This window comes from Pelophylax lessonae (genome assembly GCF_965119305.1).
Source record: "Pelophylax lessonae genome assembly, chromosome: 8".
NCBI classification, from domain to species: Eukaryota; Metazoa; Chordata; class Amphibia; order Anura; family Ranidae; genus Pelophylax; species Pelophylax lessonae.
Window position 1 is genome coordinate 236,156,521 of NC_138775.1, and position 25,774 is coordinate 236,182,294.

At 43.6% G+C, this 25,774-nt stretch overlaps 1 protein-coding gene across 5 annotated transcripts in view; it reads left to right on the top strand.

Annotated features, from left to right (window-relative positions):
* The window catches only part of RABGAP1L (RAB GTPase activating protein 1 like), a 588,371-nt gene that overhangs the window by 529,334 nt on the left and 33,263 nt on the right, over positions 1-25,774 (top strand). For all 5 annotated transcript variants that reach the window (XM_082265880.1, XM_082265881.1, XM_082265882.1 and 2 more), the window contains one exon: positions 21,228-21,320. In XM_082265880.1, coding sequence (XP_082122006.1) covers positions 21,228-21,320 — 93 coding nt within the window. The remainder of the gene's footprint in view (positions 1-21,227; positions 21,321-25,774) is intronic.

Here is a 25,774-nt window from a genome sequence, read left to right on the forward strand (position 1 = left end):
AACAGATCGAATCTCGTCCGGTTCCTGCTGAACAAGCCAAGATTCAAGCCATGTATGTCTGGCCTAAAGCTGGATACACACATTCGATTTGGATTATCCACCTTGTATAAATACACGGATGGCCCATATAGTAAACTTGGTGCAAAGTTGTTCAAATTAAAAAAAAACCTGTCTTCATACTGTCAGCAACAATCTTCCTATAATATTATGTCAGGCTTCCTTGTTTTGTACATTTAATCTCCTTGTAATTATTGATACTATAGCGATATTGAACAGGTTTGAGACTGCTGCTGGGTGCCACCATCTTGGATTTCTCATCAGCAGCTCCAGGCAACCTCAGAGCTGTCACTCAAATGACGCACTGGAGTATATCCCTGCTATCATTTCTTTACATTTGAGGCTCACTGAACAGCCTCTTATTATTTGATGACAAGGTAGAGAAACTTCTATTAGGAGCTCACACACAGCGGAGCACTGAATAATGGCAGCAGTGACACCTCCTCCATTCTGTCCATAATATTACAGTCCGCTCCTCCTTTGATTGCCATTGGCAGTCTATCCCAGGGCACCCCTTGAAGTGGATATTACCTTTTGTTCAAACATGAAACATGCATGAACACCTGGGGCATGGGCACCATAAAATTTGGACATATTATCCACTTTAGGAGCAACAGGTACAACCACCTATAGAAATGAATGGCTATATACGCGGACAATCTTCATCCAGAGGTGTATGTCAGTATGCATACACATGTTCATAAACAAACAAGCAGGTACACTGTCGGTGCTCTGCACCTATTCCCTGCACTCTGAGTGGTGCAATCCTCTATCCAGCTCAACTTGTAGATGAGAACAAATCATTTGGCAACCTTCTAATGCTGCAGCCTCTCACTAGACCAGGGTGGTCTGGGAACAATGTGAAACGACAAACAAACACAAGGGCGCACCAGCCTAGTGCATTATCCTTAAAGTAGGTTTATTAAAATAATGGATTAAAAATACTCACAAACGAGTTCTTGTTAAAAAGCACATCAAACAAGGTAAAAGATGCTCAGCATCGAGATCAGAATTCAATCGTCCCCCGAAGCTGTACAGATCCTGAAGAAGAGGCGCTGCATCGAAACGCGTAAGCCTGTACAGCTTCGGGGGACGATTGAATTCCGATCTCGATGCTGAGGATCTTTTACCTTGTTTGATGTGCTTTTTAACAAGAACTCGTTTGTATTTTTAATCCATTATTTTAATAAACCTGCTTTAAGGATAATGCACTAGGCCGGTGCGCCCTTGTGTTTGTTTGTCGATACACATGTTCATGTAAGTAGCAGTGCAGCCATTGCTGTACGCAAGACTCATGGCTCCAAATTGTATGTGATGCAACCACAGGCACCCATGTCCAAAGGCTTGTTGTGTTATAATTGTCTTATTGTCCTCTGGTGCTTTTTTGTACAGCCTGGTGCAAATCTGAGCTTCTCATTGCCCCTGGACATTAGGGAGATCTCAAGGGTCATTAAAGTTTGCTGGACTCCACATTTTGACACCTGTGTGTACATGACCTAAAGGCTCTGTGCTGAAAAAGTCATTTTTCCGCAGGAAAAAGCTTTGCCTTGGACATGTTCCTGGAAATTTTCATCACTGACCTCTCTGAAATGAGCTGATTCTGTTGCGTTGGACTTTATTTGACTCTCATGTCTTTGTTCTTCAGAATGTCAGGCCTGCAACAAGTATACCTTTGTTTAGTAAAAAAGGCTGTCTCACGTGGATTATCCCGGTGTGACCGTAGTGCAGGGAGCCAGGGCACATAACTGATACTGATCCACTTTTAATTAGCTTGTAGCGAGATCGTATTGCATTATTCTGCATAGTAGAAAGTCAGAAGACAAGGCAAGCCTCAAGTAACAGGAAGCCACTGTGTGAGCGTTTTACCTATCTGTGATAAGTGTGCTAAGGGGGTGGAACCCTGGCTCATAAATAATTAGGGAGCAGGTAATGTTATCTCATCTGGGAGGAATATGGAATGCTTCAAAACAGAATGTGTATGTAGTAGGTAAACTGATTTTGCTGGCATTATGCAACTCCTGAACTAGTACAAAGGGTTAAAAACTATGGTGCTTCTAGACCACTCAGCACAGAAGGGGGGGGGGGGGGGGCTCAGTGATAAGTTCAAATATCAGTCACTATTGAAGATGGTTGCTGTTCCCCTAGACCAGGTTCTGAGTTGACCTAATGCACATACCAAAACCAAGCAAGAGGGGGCGCCACCATCTAATTGTATACCGTTTATTAGGCTGCTTGTTTGCCGATCTCTGCACATGACTGTCACTCCACAGAGGACTATTCTGCCCTTTGACATTCTGACCTTCATTTACATGCAGTGAGTGCATCTTTATCCTTTGCTTTTAATAAACAGTATACACTTAGATGGTGGCGCCCTCTCTTGCTTGCTTTTGGTATGTGCATTAAGTAAACTTTAAAAGTAGTAGTTGCTGTATTTACAGGCTCTGCTTACTAGTTGTGCCTTGCTTGTTCCTTTTTATCTCTCAAGTGTACCAGACAGGAGCTGTCTGAGTACAATATATTCTCTGCAGACTCTAATGATGTGAAACATTCATAATGCTCCCGATGGCCAGAGGCTGTGTGATCTAGGCTGTCTAGGCTTAAAGCTGACAAGTTCTCATCAGTTTCAGACACTTTTCATTTACCAGGAATCGCACATACGATTGCAAGCAATTGCCTGATTAGGTGCAATCTACCAACACAAAATCACTCTATTTTATTAAAGGCTTGTTTAAAAAAAAAAAAAGCAAAATAACAAACATGTTATACTTACCTGCTCTGTGCTGTGGTTTTGCATAGAGCAGCCCCAATCCTCTTCTTTTTGGGTCCCTCACCTTTGCTTCTGGCTCCTCCCCCTCGAGCAGTGCCCCCAGAGAAAGTCTCTTTGCCTGGGGGCACCGCTGCATGCTCGCTCCCGAGCCACTGCTCTATGTGTCTATAAGACACATAGAGCCGCAGCTCGGCCCAGCCCCCCCCTCTCCTGATTGGCTCACTGGCTGTGATTGACAGCAGTGGGAGCCAATGGGCGCCCGCTGCTGTCTCAGTCAATGAGGAAAGGGAGTCCCGGGACAGTGGAGTCTCTCGTGCACATTGCTGGATTGAGATGGGGCTCAAGTGAGTATTAGGGGGGGCTGCGGGGGGAGCAGCACGCATGGAACAAATAAAGATAAAAAACCTTCAGCCTTTCTGAGCAATACATTGATAGTTTCAAAAAAACTGAATTGAAAAAGGAAAAAAAACTTTGGCACTTTTATTGAAAGCAAGTGGGTTTTTCCATTACATTCAGGTGGGGAAAATTTGACCCCATCTTCTTGTGGTTGGTTGAAACTACCACTATATGTCTTCAGTTGCTTAGCAATTTTGCCAAAAATGGAAATTGACACTTTGATCGCTGTATCAGATTTTCATGTGTACGACCAGCTTAAAGGGAAGATTCAGTTGTGCATCGTGAGTGGTGGATGCAGTCTTCTGGGACCTGTCAGTGTCCCAAGAGACTGCAGAGGGAGGGAGGAAGGAGAACTTACGTTGCCGCTCGGAACGGAAGTAGGAAGCGGGTACTTATCAAAATGGGGTACCTGATTCCCCCCCCCCCCCCCAGCTCCTCAAAAATGACAATTGTTTAAGAGGAGAAGGGAACAAGTCCTTGAAGCCGAACTTCCCCTTTTGGGTGGCGTTCCGCTTTGAGTTAAGACCCTTTTTTTTTTTTTATTAGACTAATAATGTGATTTATTAAAGCTCACATGTGGCCCTACTATATCATGAAAATTTGCATTTCACTTTCTAAAAAGGTTATGCAATCCAAGATAAAACGAGTGAATATTTTCTCAAAGTGTGCATTTATCTTTCAACTTTGAAGCATAATAAACATGTGCTGCACACTAAAGATCACTGAGATGCGAAGGATTTTGCGTTTCACCATCATGCAATACTTGGACATTTCATGCAAGAAATTTTAAGTGGTTGTTGTAACCCCTCACACATACCCAGTGAAGTGATAGACTCCCACATAAGTTGTACCTGTTTATCTACAGCCATTTTTCCCTACATTGATTCAGAATTTACACAGGATCTCTCAGCTCTGAGAGCTGAAGTTACATCAGTGAGTTGAGCTCTGAGAGCTGATTGGAGGGAAGGGACACACCCCCTTAAGACATCACACAAGAACAGAGCTGGGGCTATCAATCACAAGCTGTGCTCTTCCCTGTCACCATTTTTCTCTTGGTGTGAGGAAAACCCAGAGCAGAGGAACAGGGCAGTGGACAGAAATGCCACTTAGTGCTTTGGATTGATTGGATTGATACAAGTACACACTATAGAGGGATATGCTTTGCTCATATTTCATGTTTGAGGTTTACAACCACTTTAAAGGTCATTTGCATTTTGAGGCTTGGGCAAGTTTAGGAACCATGCTCATTTCCCACCTTCCTGGAGCTATTTTAATTTGTAGCTGAACCATGGGTTTCAGATCTTGTGAAAGCATCTAAGGGAAATGTAAATTTTAATTATCTGCATTTAGTCCCCCCCCTCCCTCCCAAGATCTAGACATTGCAGTGACGTGGCACTTTGGCCATCACACCCAATACACATGGTGTGCTAGAGGGGGAAAAATAAAGTAACGGGCTGCCCTAATCCAGTGTGCCACACCACAATTGTTCTAAGGGCCAGTTCACACTGAAGCAATGTCAGACATTGCATGTGGGTCACACCGCACTGATGCGAGTCGTACCACAGATTGTATGGCTGAATTCGTATCCTATTCGTACCAAACATGTGCAGGACCCTTTTTTTTTTATGGTCTGCATCAGAATCGGATCGCATGGCTGTTTGATCCGATTCCTGTCCGAATTGACAGTTCGCACTGTGATATGCGAACTGATCTGGGGGTGTCATTAACTTTGTATTGACATATGGCAATGTGAACTGCCTGCGAGCCGGGTGCGATGCAGGAACCCACAGTGGATTCGCAGGGTTCCCCCATCGCACCAATGTGAACCGAGCCTTAAGGAAGCCAAATGTTTGAATGCCCCATCTTGGACAGAGGACAGATTATTTAAACGTCCCAGTAGGTTTCTTTGTCCCCTTGGAAGGATTTGGCAGCCCTCTAATTCTTCATTAATACATTCATTGTGATAAAAGTGACTTTCTAATTGTCCAACTTTAATAGCTCCTCCTTGTATTGCTCGGTGTACTTGTGTGACCTTCCCATGAAGAGCTCCGACCGTTCCAGATCACTAAACAGGAAAAAAGAATGATCATCCAGCATATTCAGCACAGAGCTTTCCTAGAGATTACATTCAGCCAAGCTTTTCTTGGAGATTAAATGGGGAGTTGTGTTTCCCCCTTAATTCTCTCTTCTGCCTTTGATTTCAGCCCGCGAGCAGCCGATTTAACAGATTTAGCAGAGGTCTGCAGTGTTCTGTTGCTAGGAAGCTGCTAAAACACAAATCCTCCCTAAAGCCCTTTATAGAATGACAGTGCTGAAATGGTTCTTTAATTCTCAGTGTTCAGTATTATTAGTAACAGGGAAACATTATTTGGAGATGATTATGTGAAGCAGAGCGATGGAGAGAGAGAGCGGGTATGATGACACATTCATAGAACAGATTTCTGTGCCTTTGACTTGTCGAAGTATCTGTGCCCCAACTGCTGCTTCATTGGTCATCACAGAGCAATCAGGTAAATGCAGTCAATTGCTAAAGCTAGCCAGGAAATGCTGCAGCTGTGCTACAGTCAGAAAGTCTGCTGGGTTCATCCTTAAAGCGTAACTCCACTTTTGTTGAGAAAAAAAACATTCTCCTCTGGGTGATCTGTGTACATTACAAGGATTTTAACAAACTTTGTTGCAGATTCCTACTTTTTGTTATTCTGAAGAAATCCCTATTCCTCTGTGCGGAGTGAGTCTAATGGGAGTGGTTTCATAATTATCAATCAGCTGCAGCACCTGCAGGACATTACCACTAAGTCCCGGTTCACACTGGGGATAGGCAACTTAGCCGCCTGACAAGTCGCGCTCCATTCAGTGCAATGGAACCGTTCTAATCAGAGCAACTCAAGTCACTCCGACTTAGAAAAAGGTTCCTGCACTACTTAGGGGGCGACTTGCATTGACTTCTATTAAAGAAGTTTTTTGCAAGCCACGCTGAAGTTGCGCTTCGCAGGGCGGCTTCAGAGTCGGGCGACTTTGAAGCCGTCCCAGTGTGAACCCAGCCTTAAGGTCCAAGCCTTTTTCTGACATGTGTTGTTTACAAGTTAAAATCTGTATTTTTTGCTAGAAAATTACTTAGAACCTCCAAACATTACATATATATATATATATATATATATATATATAGATATATATATATATAGATATATATTTTTTGTTTGCAAAGTCTCGACAAAAAAATGGTGGTTGTTGTAGTATTTTTTGCCACGCGGTATTTGCGCAGCAGTCTTTCAAACGCATGTTTTTTGGTAAAAAATACATTTTACTGAGTTTAAAAAAACTAAACCGTAAAGTTAGCCCAAATTTTTGGGATATTGTGACAGATGTAACACCAAGTAAAAAAGATACCCAACATGTTACAGTTTAAAATTGCGCACACTCGTGGAATTGCGACAAACTACAATACTTAAAAATCTCCATAGGCAACGCTTTAAAAATTTTTAACGGTTACCAGTTTAGAGTTACAGAGGAGTCCTTCGCTAGAATTATTGCTCTCGCTCTGACAGTCACGGTGATACCTCACATTTGTGATTTGAACACCGTTTTCATTTGCGGGCCTGACTTAGGTATGAGTTTTCTTTTGTGTGCAAGTTCACAAGGACGGGGGAACCTTTAAAAATGTTTTATTTCCTTTTTATTTAAATTTTTTATTTTTAAAACTGTTTTAACACCCTGCAGGGGATGCCAGAAATCTGACTTGTATCTTAGTGCAGACTTCTGGGAAAATCAGTGAGCCAATCACACAAGCAGGAAATTGTTTCTGGGGGGTGTTCAGTACACCTCCAGGTAGCCATATTGCATTGCATTTTCAGAAAATTACAGCAGCTGCAGTTTTAAAAGGAAGGGTCATTTTTTATATTTAATTACAATATGACTTGTGTCACAATTGTAGAAGCTGAGGCTGGTCCCGTGCCCCACTGGAGACTCTTCTACCCTGGCCAGCCCCGACCATGTTGTCCCAGCTCCACCCTGGTGGCCAGGTCAGGAACCTGGATGCCTGTACAGTTTGTATCAGTGTTCACAAATGTCTGACACAGATCAGCCTCTTACCTTGTGACTTTCTACAATATTGCAGCCTGACCACTGGAGAAGAAGATTCATGGTGCCTCTTGCTAGTTTTATGTGTTGTGAAGTCATATGTATGCAGTGTACTCTATGTAGTAGACTGGAGGGAAAACCTTGGATATAAATAAATTCTACAGGCTCTGCATAATTACACTAGATAGTGACATTGATGTGACTTTTTTTTCCTTAATGAGTGTGGCACTTGTATGGGTGCAAGATGTAGGTTAATCATATAAGGCCCCCCAACTTCAGTGTGATGTTTATTTAGGGCATTGCTCTATGGCATGCTGGGATTGAGGATGCCCTTTGTAGGTGTATAGAAATGTGCAGGCCTATTATTTGGTTCATTGCATCTTCATAGATACTTTCTTGTAAATTAATTCTAATGAGCTTTCTAAGCCAGGACAATTGTAATTAAGTGTATGTACAGGATGTGATTGAGGTTTTAGAGGCCCGCAGTCAGGAGAGGAGAGGTTTGGTGATTGTTGGGTTGAAACATATTCTATAAAAGTGATATTCCATCAGCCTGTGTGCCTTTTGCTATAAGGGTTAACATAACTATATCTATGGTGATAATCACCCTGATCTGGCCACATTGCTGCGTTGCAGGCTGGGTGAGCCGTATCGGCTGCCATCTGAGGTTGGCAGTGAAGTGAACAAGGCTTTCTTTTTACTTTCATTGGAATCTAGGTCAGGCCACCAATATCTGGCTGCTGAAAGGCTCCATCCAGGGAAAGCTACTTATTGAGCGCCATCAATAGTGTAAAGACCAGAGATCGCTGTGGAGCCATCATATGGTGATTTTTTTAGTCTAGTGGAAAGGGAGCACACTAAGTTACGTTTTGTTTTTTTTTTATTTTTTTGAGGGTGTAGTGCTCCAGCCTACTGTAGTCGCTTTGTCAGTATTCTGTAGTTTCTGGAACACGCTTGCTGTCAGTAATCTGTAGTTTTTGTAACACGCTTGCTGTAGACGCTGGAACGCTTACTACAGGCTCCATGTTGCCTTTTATTTATAGAAAGCATCATTAAAAAATGCCAGTATTACGGAAGTAATGCCTCGTACACACGTTCAGATAATCGTTCAAAATAATTGCTTTCGATTTGATTGCACGATAATCTGATCGTTAGTACACAGCTTTCGACAGCCGATCACGACAGTTTGTCCAACAAAATCCGAAGGGACAAACATGAGAACATTTGTCATACGATAGCCTAGCGAACGACAATCGTTTAATCAGTGCAGTATGCGTCCGCTAAAAATTGATAGATAAAGACCACGAATGATCAGAAGCACAAAAAATACCCGGAAAAAGCCTGGCTGCCATTGTTTTTGTTTTGCACTATCCGATACGTAGCTACGCAACCAGGAAGCTTTTTCAGAATCGTACGGCAAAAATTATACGGTTAGTACACATTGTTGAATTCGATATCAGTATCATGCAACAAATTGCGCACAATAAGTCGTACGATTATCTGAACGTGTGAATGAGGCATTATTCTCACAGCCAACAAGGGTAATCCAACCTGCCTTGGAAGTTTAAGAGTATTTGGTAATGCAGGCAAAGCCTTTTTGAAGTCCCATTGCCCTCCTGCTGACCCAATTTAGGTGGGCTGTAAAAAATCTAGCTGCTGTTATTGGTAATTAATGGTTAAATTAGTAAATGTCCTGTGTTATCACACTTGCTGTGTTTACGACATTGATTTAATTGTCCACTGATTGGTTTCATGTGGTACCTCACTTAAAGGTGCAAGTGCATTTTTATTTAGAAACTGGTATTCTATCCATGGCCTTCCCTCCTCATCAGATTTGCTGTTGGAGGTATAGATGTCAGGTGTATACAAATCCAAGGTTTGCCTTGCCAGAACAGGGAGTTGTTTGTATCCTCAAGTGTTGTAGCACTCTCTGAAATCTGTGCACAGGTAGGATTATGGCCTTGCTATAATAGTAATTCAGGGTACATGCCTGGTTCCCCTTTTGCATACTGTGGCTTTAATCTTCTGAACCGTTCATAATTGCTGTATCCTCCGGTGGGTGAGAGAATAAAACTAAAGCAAAAGTGTCGAAGAGTGTACTGAAGTATATAAAATATACTATATGGCAGTAGAAATAATAGAAATATAAAACACCTTATGTGGCAGGTAGCTGCTATAAAAGGGATTTTTTAGACTAATAATGATGCTTTAAGACCGGGCTCATTGCATGCTGGGAGTAAAAACCTTTTTTTAAAAGTGCATTTCTCCTTTAATCATAGACTTAAAACCTAAAACCCATTTTAGCAGTGGAAGGAATGAGTTTTGGTGGAAATTACTACACATACAATTTATAAGTGACCTTTAAGCAGTGGTTTGACACATGGGGGGCATAAGGTGGAACAACTGACTAATTTTATGTGTCAGTGCAGACGTTGTGCTGGAGGGAGGTGTAAGACATTGAAAACCGATTTTATAAATGACAGAGCATCTGTAAGATTCTGGTACCTCCGGTACCCTTAATCACCACTTTACTCTGTAATGCGTCCCACCTTTCTCTTCAGGTGGTACGCATATACCTTTAAGAACGATGATGTTACTGCTGAGCGCCGCAGAGCGGCTATTTCAACCGCCGGCGGTCTCACTCACATTGTTCGTTCAACCTGCCTTGTTACCCACATGCTTTCAAGCCTGTCTCTCGATCGGAACCTCCAGCCATTCCCTTTACCTGGAGCAGACCGGAACCTCGCTACTGATCCCTGTATCTCGCTACCGGATCATTCCTCATCTACTGGACCTCTCTAAACTACTAACATTACAAGTGATAAGTACCCCGCAGGGGAACCCTCCATAACCTTATTGCACTATCTACCTATGCACTTTAAGGACTGTTACTACCTATCTATACTATCCTATCATCTGCACTGTTACATAGATTGCTAGCTCTTCAGCCTACTACCATCTATCATCTGCACTGCTGCATAGATTGCTAGCTCTCCTGTCTACTACTATCTATCCTTGCACTGGGTTAGTCTATCCTGTATTTGTCATCTGCTGTCCTCACCACCTGCTAGCATACTCGATACTAACCTATCTGCATTTCTAAATAACATCTTGAACTCTCCTATACAAAACCTATCAAGTGATTACCATCCTTGTCACTGTTCACACCTGTCCCTTCAGCACATCACCTTCATACTATCATATACATCCTATCACTCCAGGAACATCTCATTGAGTGTGTATATATCTGTATGTTGAAGCTGACAGGACCACGGTGATGAGTCCTGGAGAGTTGGATCTGGTATTCAACACATCTCTACATGACTACTGAGTGGAGATTTTGCAGCTGCAAATCCAGCCTATACTAAAAACGCAGGAGCGTTACAGCATCTCTCATATATCCTTCAGAATTGAGAGCCATTGATGCCTTATTTACATATAGGAGGTTAAAATGGTTTTAGCTGGTGGTTTCAAAGACGTTGGCCTCTATACAGATGTAGCCTCCTGTCTAAACTTGAAATAAAGCATGACACTTTATTTTTATTTCTTTGATTACATGATGATAGATCTATCATTTTAAACTGAAATGTTGTTTGTAATTGTATTTGCCCATAGAGGCATACATGTGGTGCTGCACAGTGGTTACAGTCCATGGTTCCCCTCTCTCCCTAAACAAGCCTGTAAAGGGCCATACACACTATAAGATTTTCTGAAGACTTTTTCCTTCAGATTTACCTTTTCTATGTAGTGCAAGGGCCTGCCAGATTGCATACACATTGAAAGTGTTTAGGTTTGACCTCATATTATATGGTTTTGGTAAATCTAAAGGAAAAGGTCTTCAGAAAATCTTATAGTGTGTATGGCCCATTAGTCAGCTCAGACCCCTATGAATTCATTGGAGATTATACTTTTTCCAAGTGGCTTGCCTTGTATTTGATTTGAGTTCCTCAGTCGTTCAGAGATGTATTCTTTGACATACAGAAAGCCAACACAAAATGCCATCAGTAAAATATGGTGTAAATAGAAAATAGTGTCAAAAATGTACCTTCAGGCTCAAAATGCATGCTCACTGATGTTATTCCAGTCTGTTAAAAATGGAGTTCATGGTTTAACATTTACTCAGATTATTTGAGTATTTCAATGTCCTTTTGTTCAAGACTTTATTTCCTCTTAAAGTTTTTAATTACCTGGCCAGGTACCAAAGCTAACTTGGCATTGGGTTTGGTAGCCGCTCAAAATGTGATGACATTTGCTGTGTGTCAACTTGGACATAGTTGTCCATACTGTATATCTGCAGGTCAGTGTCACCATTTTTTCCTTAGTGTCACCATTGCTTGTCCTGTCCTCCTGGAGGGGGTTGGGTTGGGGACAGAGAAGAAGCGGGGTGTAGCATACAAACTATCAGCATTTCCTCCCCATATTTTCAGTAAATTTTGGCAAATATGCAGTGATGGAAAACATGGGACAGTGCAAAGAGGGAAGATCTATAGTGTGCTAAATGAAGATGGTTTGAGGGTACTTATTGGAAGATGAGGCCCATTCCCTGTTAAGCCCATCCTTTAAACAGATAAAGACTACCTCTCTTGCTGACTTGCCCCTTCTTTTTTGCTTGTGATTTGCTGCACCACCTATTCTTGCCGCAATGTATCTGGAGTGATCCTTCCAAGTTGAGCCGAAGCATATTGGAAAAGCCAAGCCCATTGTCCAATTTCCCCGTCATCCGCTGTCGCATCAGTTGTTTGCTACAGGAGTACAGGAGTTTAACAACTGACACAGGTTATGAATTCCTGTAATGTGCAGTCTATGCGACCGATGTCTCATACATTTTATCCTGAATGTACCTTTTTCTGAAAATTATTTTTATCCTTTCATTAACAAGGAATTTGCAGGCCGTCACAAGACTTTTCTCTGCCCTATAAATGGACAGCTCAGCTTGAGTTTGGCTAATTAAATCTCAACTGTAGATTAGCTAGTTGTCTAACAATGTGCTATTGTATGGCCTCATAAGACGACATTTCATAGATTGTGGAAACAGAATATCCTTTAATATCGGCCGTGTTAAAATGTTTACAGCCAAATTTGGAACTCTTAAACGGTCAGTTGACCTCTTTAAAGCATATTTCCACTCTTGAAGCCAAATTGGGATTCATGCCTGCTTTTATGTTACCATGTTCCCTTTAAGAAAGAAAGTGTAAAATTGCTGCTTATCTTTCTACGTGCTTCAAAATCTTACCTAGGTTATGAAGTTAGTGTTACTAAACCCAGGACCCTGCATTCACTATATCTGGTCCCCCACAGTACACGAAACATGGAAATGCAATTTTCTTTTTCGCCCATCACGGGACACAGAGCCATATTCATTACCATATTCACCATATTCAGGTGAATGAACACTGGCAACCAATCAGACAAACTGTCCCGCTATATAACCCCTCCTACACGGGAAGTACCTCAGTTTTTTCGCCGGTAAAAGTCATTGGTCACGGTAGAGAGAGACCCCACATTTTTTGATGTTTTTTTTTTTTTCAAAAAAGAAGAAAGAAGATTATGCTTTATACCCCGATTAAAGATCTCTGAATCTAAGGGGTTAACAATCAGATCAACCCAAAAAAGTCAGACTAAAAGGATTTTACCTTAGCCTTAGGAAAGCAGATACAAGGTTTTGCCTGTAAAGTTTTCCTTTTTAGGCACTGGACCCTGGGACCCGGACCATTGGTAAAACCAATTCCAAAGGCGCTCCGGCAGGGTGCTCTACAGGTCCAAGGAAGTGGCCCCTCAAAAACAAGGGGACCCAGTCCTTGAAGGTCGGCAAGTGACAAAGCTCAGTGTGAAGGGTGAAGATTGGATTCTTGTTACAAGACAGAATCCTGCAGCGGGACTGGTAAGTCCACTTTACAAAATATTTGTAAAAATATTTTTATGCACTGTTCCCTTAAAAGATAACAGACCGGGTGACATGTGGTCTCTGTAAGAGACAATGGGTGTATTAGCTATGTTAAAGCACACCTTGTTTGTTTAAACATATTTTGCTTTTTATGTGCAAAGCAATGAGTGTATCAGCAGTGTCATACTACACCTTGTTTGTTTAAACATATGTTTGCTCTCCATGTGCAAAACAGTAGGTGCATCAGCTATGTTAAAGCACCTTCTGGTTTAAACATTTCTCTTTGCCTTTGCAAAACAGCAGGAGTTTGTTTAAACACTCTGTTTTCAGCCTGTGCTGATCACTTGAAGGTATCAGCTGTGACAAAGCACCTGTCTGCCTAAGCTGCTCTCATCCCATGTTGTTGGCATGTTGTTTTCGCCTTGGCGCGAAAGCGCCCACGCATTTGTCTCCTCGGAAAGCTCTGGTCAAGCAACACCTTCAGTGGCGTGTCTGTAGCGAAGAATCTTTCACCCGTGTGCGAATCTTCGCCATTTATACACAAGCGTACACTTGGAGCAAGAGGGGCGTGTCTGGACGCGATTGGCATGCACGTGGACGCCACGTAGCACACCACGCATGTGCAGTTCAACCACAAGCGGTACGATTCTTAAACAAGAGTTTTCAACTCGCAAGCCTCTGTCAGAGGTTAGAGGGATCACAGAGCAGCAGCAGCTGGGTTGCGTGAGTCACTGTGGATGTATGTTTACTGGCACAGACAGGTTCTGTATCTTTTGGATAATAAGTGCTGTGTTTGATCAGCTGTATAGCTTGACACAAGCCTTGAGTACACTAAAGTTAGTACCACAAGATTGTCTAGCCTAAAAGCAATGTCCCACCGAAAAAGGGCGGGGGAGGGGGGTCACAGCTGGAAGGGGCACTGTGATGCCACCTGATGGTCCTAGCCGTGCTTCCTCTGTGTCTTCTCCCCCTGAAGAGCCAGAGGCGATTAGCCAATCTGAGCTCTTTCGGTTGTCAGGCATAGAAGCTACTCCTAGTCCTTCTGTTGCAACCTACGTCACCAAAGACAATTTGGCATCAGCTTTAGCCAGCATTAAAGGTTAGATTGCTGGCATGATTGCAGCATTGTAAGGAGGGAGGAAATGTGATAAATCCCACTTACCTGAGCCACCACCTGTTCAGGATTGAGCAGGGGATGTGGAAGAAGCAGCTGTGGAGGACCCTAAAAAATATCAAGCTGAGTCTATTTCTGGGGAGTCAGGATCTGAGGAGTCCTACTCAGCCTCTCAAACCCAGGGATTGTTAATTCAGTCTCTCACTGAAATGGTCCGGTTTGGATACAAATTTCCTCCCTTAGAGATGTCTGAAGTCTCTCTTTCCTCTCTAAGCTCATTACACCCTCCTCATAGTCCTCCGGCTTTCCCCTTTTATCTGCTCTTGGATCAGGTAATGTATGCTGATTGGGATCATCCTGGTAGGATTTTTGTTCCTCCTAAAAGGTTTTCACTATTGCATCCTATGGAGGAAAAATTCACTAAAAAATGGATTATACCTACTGTGGATGCTGCCCTTCAGTTATCAAAAGTTGAATTTTGTCCTGTGGATAATGCCCAGGTTTTTAAAGATCCAGGTGATAAGAAGTTGGAATCTTTACTAAAATCCTCCTTTGCTGTTGCAGGGTCTGCGATATAACCAGCAGTGGTCTTTAAAAGACCATATTAAGCGAGTGTCCAGGACGGTTCCTTCTCAAGGAGAGTCTGTGGAAGATTTTACAGATCTATCCCGCACTTTGTTTTGCAGTGGATGCTCTTAAAGACTCCATGCAGCATGTCATGGTTTGCTCTTTTAACAGTGCATATGTGCAGAATCCTTTGGCTAAAAAGCTGGTCTGCGGAATTACAGTGTAAAAAGTTGCTGGCTGGGGCTTTCCCTTTTAATGGAGAAAGCCTATTTGGTGATGATCTGGATAAGTATATCAAAAAGATTTTGGGGGGGGAGTGTGTTGCTGCCTGTTAAAAGGAAACGCAAACGTCCCCTTCTTTTACGATTCCCAGCACTCCTGGTGCTTCTAATCCCAGGCAGTTGACCCTGCCATCTGGTAGAACCAAGCCTTCAGGGCAAGGGCAGAAGAAACCCTGGGCCCAGAGATCTACCAAGTCTACCTCTAAGCCTACCTTGTGAAGAGGCGCCCCCACTCAATCGGGTGGGGGGGGGGGGATGCTACGGTTCTCAAAGGTCTGGGTAGAAATAATTCAGGACAACTGGGTTATTTCCACCATCTCGCAGGGATGCAAACTGGCATTTCAGGTGTTCCTGCATCCTCGGTTTGTAAAGTCGGACATACCTGCAGATGCTCTAAAAAGAAGATCTCTCTTTCTGGCTCTGGACCAGTTAGGGTCCCAAAGAGTGTTTACAGAGGTTCCAGAGATCAAAAGATTAAAGGGTTTTTACTCAAATCTTTTCGTAGTCCCCAGGCCGAACGGAGATGTGAGATCTATTCTGGATCTCAAAGCTCTGAACCAGTTTCTGAACATTCATACTTTCGGTATGGAGTCAATTTGTTCAGTCATGGCCTCCCTACAGGGAGAAGAATTTCTAGCATCTATAGACATCAAGGGTGCGTGTCTTCACATGCCTATATTTCTGGCCCATCAAAGGTTTTTATGCTTTGCAGTAGAAAACTGTCATTTTAAGTTTGTGGCCCTGCCCTTCTGATTAGCCACAGGCTCCAAGAGTGCTCACAAAGATCCTAGCTCCAGTATTGGCCACTCTTAACGCCTCAAGGGAAATCAGTGATAGGATATCTAGACAAACTATTACTAATAGATCGATCGGCTCTGGCTCTAAGCCGAAATGTTTTCCAAACAGTACAGTTCTTAGAATGTCTGGTTTGGATCCTGAACTTGGCAAAGTCAGCATTACAGCCGGTCCAGCATCTGGAATATCTGGGTTTCCTTGAGGACACAATACAGGAAAATGTATTCTTGCCATCAATAAAGACCTGAAGGATCTGGTTCCATCCGTAAGAAGGCAAGGGTATCTTTCTGTACGTCTTTGCATAAAGCTATTAGGGAAGATGGTGTCCACATTCGGAGCCATTCCCTATGCTCAATTCCATGCCAGACCCTTACAGAACAACATTCGGTCAGCATGGACCAGAAAGGATGCAGAGGATTGACTTCTTAGGTTCCACAGTGAATATACCAAGCGTGCTTTACTGCATATACAGACTGATTTTAATGTTGTGGGTTTAATAACACTTTAAACCGGCCATAGATGGTTAGATTTTCTTATTTTCAATACCAATATGGGTGAAAGAAAAGAAAATCGTTTGATTCCCAAAAAACAAAGGGGGGTGCGGGTATCCTTCCCGGCCCGCAGAACACAATGATTACTGATAGTGAAGCCTTCCCTGTTGGCAGTAATCGCATGTAAAAAATACATCAGGCTAGTTGTACCCAAGTCGATCGATGGATCAACTTTGGTACAATCAGCCTGTACATAAGTGGATCGAATCTTGGCTGGTTCCTGCTGAACTCTACTAATTTCGAACCATGTATAGCAGGCTTTATCTGCAGGATCTTACAGGAACATTGCATGGTATAGTCATAGTGGCATCATTTCACATTTGAGTGGTGTTTAGATCAGGCATGGTATGGTATCAATGTATCCCAGGCATGGTATGGTATCAATGTATCCCAGCCATGGTATGGTATCAATGTATCCCAGGCATGGTATGGTATCAATGTATCCCAGACATGGTATGGTATCAATGTATCCTAGGCATGGTATGGTATCAATGTATTCCAGGCATGGTATGGTATCAATGTATCCTAGGCATGGTATGGTATCAATGTATTCCAGGCATGGTATGGTATCAATGTATCCTAGGCATGGTATGGTATCAATGGATCCCAGGCATGGTATGGTATCAATGGATCCCAGGCATGGCCATGGTATCAGTGCATTTTACAAGGGATTTAATACTTTTTTAAACATTATATAGGGACATATGACGCCCATGTTGTTCACAGCAGGTCCTGACTTTAGCTGTTATCACTCTAATCTGTATCAGTATGTTAATTATGTTTTATTAAAGTGGGTTAGTGATATATGGGTTGTTCCTGCTGGTCGCAATCGGAGACTACCCATGGACATATGATGGAAATTTTGCCAGTTCATCAGGAGAGGCCTGTAGATGTTATCCGGATATGGGTGTGGGCCACAGTACGCTTTCTATTGGATTTTATGGCTGTTTTTACCAGCTTACAAATGTATTTATTTTAGTTTGATATTGCCCTATACTTTTAAATGTGCACTTTGTTACAAGTTTTACAGTTGACATTCTTTGATGACACACCTTGATAAAATTGCATTACAAGGGTGCAGTGGCGGCCGGTGCATAGGGGGCGCCAGGGCGCCGCCCCCCCTGAAAAAAGGAAGAAAAAAAAAAAAGATAAAAAAAAAAAAAAGATTGCAAAACGAGCAATAAAGTTTGAAAAAAAAAAAAAATTGCGTTCGCCGCCGCCGCCGCCAGCCGATGTGGAGGGGGTGGGGGGGTGGGGTTACCACCCAGAAGAGGCGCCGATTGGCTGCCTTCTGGGGGGCGTGGGGGGCGTAACCTGGGCGCAAGGCAGATTCCTTGGAAACCCCCACTTCGTGGATTCCTGGCTGTGATTGGTCCAGCCTCCAGCCTGGACCAATCACAGCATCCAGGACATCCAACGCTGACCCCGCTGACGTCACTCGCAGCAGTGGACCGGACCGCGGGCGATGGAGTCGGGTGGACACCGGACGGGAGTGACGGCGGCACCGGAGAGGAGACCAGACCACCGGAGGTCATCTGCTGGAAGAAGACATCACCACCGGTGAGTCCTCGTGGTCCTCCTGTCCTGTCAGTCCTCCATGACCATCCATCCAGCTTTTCCACCGCCATCCCCCTATGCTCTGCCTCATCCCATGAGTCATGGGATGAGGCAGAGCAGAGGGGGATGGCGGTGGAAAGGCTGGATGGATGGTCATCATGGGCCATGACCATCCATCCATCCATCCATCCAGCCTTTCCACCGCCATCCCCCTCTGCTCTGCCTCATCCCATGACCATCCCTCCCACCGCCATCCCTTTGCCTGATCCCATCTCTCCCACTCCCATACCTCTGCAGGGGGCATGTATACTGGTCACTACATTGAATGGGGGCCTGTACGCTGGTCACTACATTGAAAGGGGGCATGTACGCTGGTCACTGTATTGAAAGGGGGCCTGTATACTGGTCACTACATTGAAAGGGGGCATGTACGCTGGTCACTACATTGAATGGGGGCATGTACGCTGGTCACTACATTGAAAGGGGGCATGTATGCTGGTCACTACATTGAAAGGGGGCCTGTATTCTGGTCACTACATTGAAAGGGGGCCTGTATACTGGTCACTACATTGAATGGGGGCCTGTACGCTGGTCACTACATTGAAAGGGGGCATGTACGCTGGTCACTGTATTGAAAGGGGGCCTGTATACTGGTCACTACATTGAAAGGGGGCATGTACGCTGGTCACTACATTGAATGGGGGCATGTACGCTGGTCACTACATTGAAAGGGGGCATGTATTCTGGTCACTACATTGAAAGGGGGCCTGTATACTGGTCACTACATTGAATGGGGGCATGTACGCTGGTCACTACATTGAAAGGGGGCATGTACGCTGGTCACTACATTGAAAGGGGGCATGTACGCTGGTCACTGTATTGAAAGGGGGCCTGTATACTGGTCACTACATTGAAAGGGGGCATGTACGCTGGTCACTACATTGAATGGGGGCATGTACGCTGGTCACTACATTGAAAGGGGGCATGTACGCTGGTCACTACATTGAAAGGGGGCATGTACGCTGGTCACTGCATTGAAAGGGGGCATGTACGCTGGTCACTGTATTGAAAGGGGGCATGTACGCTGGTCACTACATTGAAAGGGGGCATGTACGCTGGTCACTACATTGAAAGGGGGCATGTACGCTGGTCACTGTATTGAAAGGGGGCCTGTATACTGGTCACTACATTGAAAGGGGGCATGTACGCTGGTCACTACATTGAATGGGGGCATGTACGCTGGTCACTACATTGAAAGGGGGCATGTACGCTGGTCACTACATTGAAAGGGGGCATGTACGCTGGTCACTGCATTGAAAGGGGGCATGTACGCTGGTCACTGTATTGAAAGGGGGCATGTACGCTGGTCACTGCATTGAAAGGGGGCATGTACGCTGGTCACTGCATTGAAAGGGGGCATGTACGCTGGTCACTACATTGAAAGGGGGCATGTACGCTGGTCACTACATTGAAAGGGGGCATGTACGCTGGTCACTGCATTGAAAGGGGGCATGTACGCTGGTCACTGTATTGAAAGGGGGCATGTACGCTGGTCACTACATTGAAAGGGGGCATGTACGCTGGTCACTGCATTGAAAGGGGGCATGTACGCTGGTCACTACATTGAAAGGGGGCATGTACGCTGGTCACTGCATTGAAAGGGGGCATGTACGCTGGTCACTACATTGAAAGGGGGCATGTACGCTGGTCACTGCATTGAATGGGGGCCTGTATACTGGTCACTACATTGAAAGGGGGCATGTACGCTGGTCACTACATTGAATGGGGGCATGTACGCTGATCACTACATTGAAAGGGGGCATGTATGCTGGTCACTACATTGAAAGGGGGCCTGTATACTGGTCACTACATTGAAAGGGGGCCTGTATACTGGTCACTACATTGAATGGGGGCATGTACGCTGGTCACTACATTGAAAGGGGGCATGTACGCTGGTCACTACATTGAAAGGGGGCATGTACGCTGGTCACTACATTGAAAGGGGGCATGTACGCTGGTCACTGTATTGAAAGGGGGCCTGTATACTGGTCACTGTATTGAAAGGGGGCATGTACGCTGGTCACTACATTGAAAGGGGGCATGTACGCTGGTCACTGCATTGAAAGGGGGCATGTACGCTGGTCACTGCATTGAAAGGGGGCATGTACGCTGGTCACTACATTGAAAGGGGGCATGTACGCTGGTCACTGCATTGAAAGGGGGCATGTACGCTGGTCACTACATTGAAAGGGGGCATGTACGCTGGTCACTGCATTGAAAGGGGGCATGTATACTGGTCACTACATTGAAAGGGGGCCTGTATACTGGTCACTACATTGAAAGGGGGCATGTACGCTGGTCACTGCATTGAAAGGGGGCATGTACGCTGGTCACTGCATTGAAAGGGGGCATGTACGCTGGTCACTACATTGAAAGGGGGCATGTACGCTGGTCACTGCATTGAAAGGGGGCATGTACGCTGGTCACTGCATTGAAAGGGGGCATGTACGCTGGTCACTGCATTGAAAGGGGGCATGTACGCTGGTCACTACATTGAAAGGGGCATGTACGCTGGTCACTACATTGAAAGGGGGCATGTACGCTGGTCACTGCATTGAAAGGGGGCATGTACTGTGTGGTCTGTGCTAGGGGGTCTGTACTGTGGGGTTTGTACAAGGGGCCTGTACTGTGGGGTTTGTGCCACTCTGTCAGTGTATCCCATAATAGGGCCCCTGCTCCCTATTATGGGATATACTAGTACTGATGGAGCCCTTAATATGTGATATATTGGGAGAATTGGTTCACGCAAGCAAAATACAGGGGACAAAATGGGTGGGGTCTATAAGGGGTGTGGCTTCTGAGAAATGGGAGGGGCCAAAATAGAAGGGCGGGGTCTTGCGCCCCCCCATCTTAAAACTTCACCAGCCGCCACTGCAAGGGTGTATGCTTGTTACAGCAAAAACATAGTAGTGAAAGAAATAACTGTAATGCCTGCAAAGCTATTGCAACATTTTTTTTCCCTTCCAGTTGCTATGGCTAAAGAGCAGGTGTTCTCTGTTTTTAGGAGGTCGATTCTGCCATCTGGTGGGCAAAGTTATTCTTTCGGAAGTCTGTTTTCAAGCATGAAGTCCCTCTAGTGGCAAGCTTGTAACATTACATGTAATACAATTTTGTTTTTCAGGTGCCTACAAAGAAGTTGAAGAAGTATGAGAAGGAATATTTGGCAATGAGAGAGAGTCAACTGCAACAGGAAGACCCAATAGAGAGATACAAGGTAATACATTTAGAAAATTCATTACGTGTACACATTAATTGGAGCAGCACGCACTGTAACGTACCCATGATACTTGTATCCTGTTTGTTATTTGCTGGAATGCCCATGCTGAAGCAGGCACCTGATTGGTTTGTGTGTTACAGCACCCCAACACTGGACAGATGCTAGAAAGCAGGCAGCTAACACCACTAACATTTAATGACAGCCGGCCACTGTGTTTTATGAACATTGGTGATCAGTAATAAAATAATCACTTATGGCCAATTTCTTCAAAGTTCTTAACGGGTTCAGTGCCTCTAAAAATTGACATTTGTTCACTCTTGCAGCAACATGTGTACTTTGTGTCAATACATTTACTTCATTATCCAATTTTATGCATATAATCTTTTATGATGTATAGCACGCAAAGCCCAAGCTGGGACCTTTTTTTTATTTTTTACTTGTATGCTTCTGGATGTTTTGTTTCAGTGGAGCGCAGTACAGTTATACAGTTACAGCATCCCACAAAAGTGAGTACACCCCTCACATTTTTGTAAATGTTTTATTCTATCTTTTCATGTGACAACACTGAAGAAATTACACTTTGCTACAATGTAAAGTAGTGAGTGTACAGCTTGTATAACAGTGTAAATTTGCTGTCCCCTCAAAATAACTCAACACACAGCCATTATTGTCTAAATCGCTGGCAACAAAAGTGAGTACACCCCTAAGTGAAAATGTCCAAATTGGGCTCAATTAGCGATTTGTCCTCCCCGGTGTCATGTGACTCATTAGTGTTACAAGGTCTCAGGTGTGAATGGAGAAGCAGGTGTGTTAAATTTGGTGTTATCGGTCTCACTCTCTCATACTGGTCACTGGAAGTTCAACATGGCACCTCATGGCAAAGAAGGATCTAAAAAAAAGAATTGTTGCTCTTCATAAAGATGGCCTAGGCCAGTGATGGTGAACCTTGGCACCCCAGATGTTTTTGAACTACATTTCCCATGATGCTCATGCACTCTGCGGTGTAGTTGAGCATCATGGGAAATGTTGTTCCAAAACATCTGGGGTGCCAAGGTTCGCCATCACTGGCCTAGGCTATAAGAAGATTGCCAAGGCCCTGAAACTGCTGCTGCACGGTGGCCAAGACCATACAGCGGTTTAACAGGACAGATTCCGCTCAGAACAGGCCTTGTCATGGTCGACCAAAGAGGTTGAGTGCTTGTGCTCAGCGTCATATCCAGAGGTTGTCTTTGGGAAATAGACATATGAGTGCTGTCAGCATTGTGGCAGAGGTTGAAGGGGTGGGGGGTCAGCCTGTCAGTGCTCAGACCATACACCGCACACTGCATCAAATTGGTCTGCATGGCTGTCATTCCAGAAGGAAGCCTCTTCTAAGATACTGCACAAAAACCCACAAACAGTTTGCTTAAGGCAAGCAGACTAAGGAGATTGAATACTGGAACCATGTCCTGTGGTCTGATGAGACCAAGATCAACTTTTTGGTTCAGATGGTGTCAGCAACCAGGTGAGCAGTACAAAGACAAGTGTGTCCTGTCTACAGACAAGCATGGTGGTGGGAGTGTCATGGTCTGGGGCTGCATGAGTGCTGCCGGTACTGGGGAGCTACAGTTCATTGAGGGAACCATGAGTGCCAACATGTACTGTGACATAATAAAGCAGAGCATGATCCCCTCATTTCGGAGACTGGGCCGCAGGGCAGTATTCCAACATGACCCCAAACACACCTCCAAGACGAACGCTGCCTTGCTAAAGAAGCTGAGGGTAAAGGTGATGGACTGGCCAAGCATGTCTCCAGACCTAAACCCTAATGAGCATCTGTGGGGCATCCTTAAACCAAAGGTGGAGGAGCGCAAGGTCTCTAACATCCACCAGCTCCGTGATGTCATCCTGGAAGAGTGGAAGAGGACTCCAGTGACAACCTGTGAAGCTCTGCTGAACTCCATGCCCAAGAGGGTTAAGGCAGTGCTGGAAAATAATGGTGGCCACACAAAATATTGACACTTTGGGCCCAATTTGGACATTGTCATTTAGGGGTGTACTCACTTTTTTTGCCAGCGGTTTAGACATTAATGGCTGTGTGTTGAGTTATTTTGAGGGGACAGCAAATTTACGCTTTTATACAAGCTGTACACTCACTACTTTACATTGTAACAAAGTGTAATTTCTTTAGTATTGTCACACGAACATAATGTGAGGGGTGTACTCACTTTTGTGAGATACTGTATTTGAGGGCAGTCCATCATTTACTATATTATAAGATGTCTATACTAACCTGGCATTGGCTATTGTGCCACACCAGACACATTGTACCAGCTTTGTGTCCTGGTTCAGTTGGTGGGCTGATACATCCTCATAATAAATGAGAGTCACAAGAATGTTGCTGTAAGTGGTCTGTTTAATGGCATTATGTATGTTACTGAAAGAGAAGAATAGTAAGACAGGGCAATGAGTTTGTGAAAAGCCTAAAAATCCACAGCAGGCCATGTACTGATGCAGCTAAACTAAATTTGGTGGTCATTAGTTACAACACTTTGCATATAGCAATTGCGGTTTGCATTGCTTTATTGTATATAGCATCTCCGTTTTCACTGTTCATGTACTAAATCACAAACCCTCATGTGTAAAGATGTCCACAGCAATCCCATACCTATCCACGCATGGTCTGAGTGGTAATTTATTAGTCTGCCATGTGGTCGGAACTTTACATAAAGCAAACTTATGCTTTTCCCTTTAAGGGCAAGGTAACGGTTTTGATTTAATTCTCCCCATCTCTGGGATAGAGTTGCATTTCCTTCTCTCCCCCACTTCTCCATTTAGCACTGGGTGCCAAAGAAAATACCCAATACTTCCAGGAGAAGCACGTGACTCACTACATGGAGCACCGCTGAGCTTATCGGTGCTGTTGTGGTGGACACGTAGGCCAAGTCAATACTTTGTGGCATATTCTATAAGGCTTTGCAAAGTGCATCATCTGTATACATGTGTAGTAACCCAGAAAAACTACAATCAACTGCTATGGTTACTGTCATTTGCATGTAGTCCATGCACATTACAGTATCTTATAAAATTTGCCAAATACAATTTTTTAATTCTATGAATGTCTTCCATCATGTCTTCTCACATAATGGTCAGTCTTGCCATGTAATATGATAAAGCTGTATTAACGTTTTTCAGTAATCTACAATGAAAAGCTGAAATAAAATGTATATTTGGGCCAAGCTCAGGTGGGCCAGGGCTTTAGAGGGCTGCAGGTGGCCCAGGAGTCACCATTAATCTTACAGCTGTCCTCTGAAGGGGGCGTCTGTGAGGGGGTGTCTGGCGTTTTGTTTTCTGCCTCTAAACGCCAATCCATGTTAGCCTATGTCCATGCACATGTAGGCATTTAGAGGCAGAAAAAACCCTACTGCCTGCGTTTTTGGAAGCAGCAGTGTTTTTGCAGAAAGAAATGCTTGACGTGTCTAAAAGCTCGTTCATGTTAGGTGCGTCAAGCACTTGAGCATTAATTCATTTCAATGGCCAGAATAATTTATATCGTTTTTTTTTTCTGGATTTGTGGTTGATATTCTGTCTTTATCATTTAATATACGATAGGAATAAGTAGGGTATGTTGGCACTGCCAGTCTTTATATTAAATGTATGGGAGAAAAATATATCTGATAATACAGAACAAAATATGAATAGTGACTGGTTATAATGTATGTTAGCCCAATCAATGGTACAAATACGTGAGAGAAATAATGGTCCTTATAAACACCAAATGTTTCCAATAATAAGCCACAAATATGTCACAAATAATTAATGGTAAACAATTGACACTGATAAATAATTGATGAAAAATAGATAAAAAAAAAAATATATAGCTTTGAAAAACTGTAAACAGTAAATAGGTGCAAACAATTCATGTAATAATCAAGTGAATATTATAAAGGTAAAAAATTAAAGTGACTCGTGCAATAAATAATACAACCACTAGGTGGCAGTGCCAGTGTTGTATGACAAAGAATTAAAGGATATCCAAGTGATGTTCTTAATATTCAAGTATACAGGTGAAAAAAAGGTGCTGAGTGGTGTATACCACTCACTAGAGGTTATTCCTCTAAAAAGATTACCCAATAAGTAGTGGATATGGATATCCGGGTGAGAGAATATAATTAGAAAATAAATAAATGTAGTGAGTTGTGCAAAGTAAATATTATATAAAATCTCATAAAAATTCAAGGTGATGGTGTAAATAATTGGTGGGATAAATCAATATAAGTTTTAAAATAAGACAAGAGATTAATATAGTCTGTAATAAATATCTGGTGAAAAAAGTCCACAAAGTAAGATCAATATGATGATCCTCCAGAAAAGTGCAGCAATAGTGTATAATAAGGTGCCAAATAAATTCTTATATGGAAGGAGTGAGTCCCAGTGGTGGATTCAAGATGTGGGTGCCGGGTGAGGAAAAT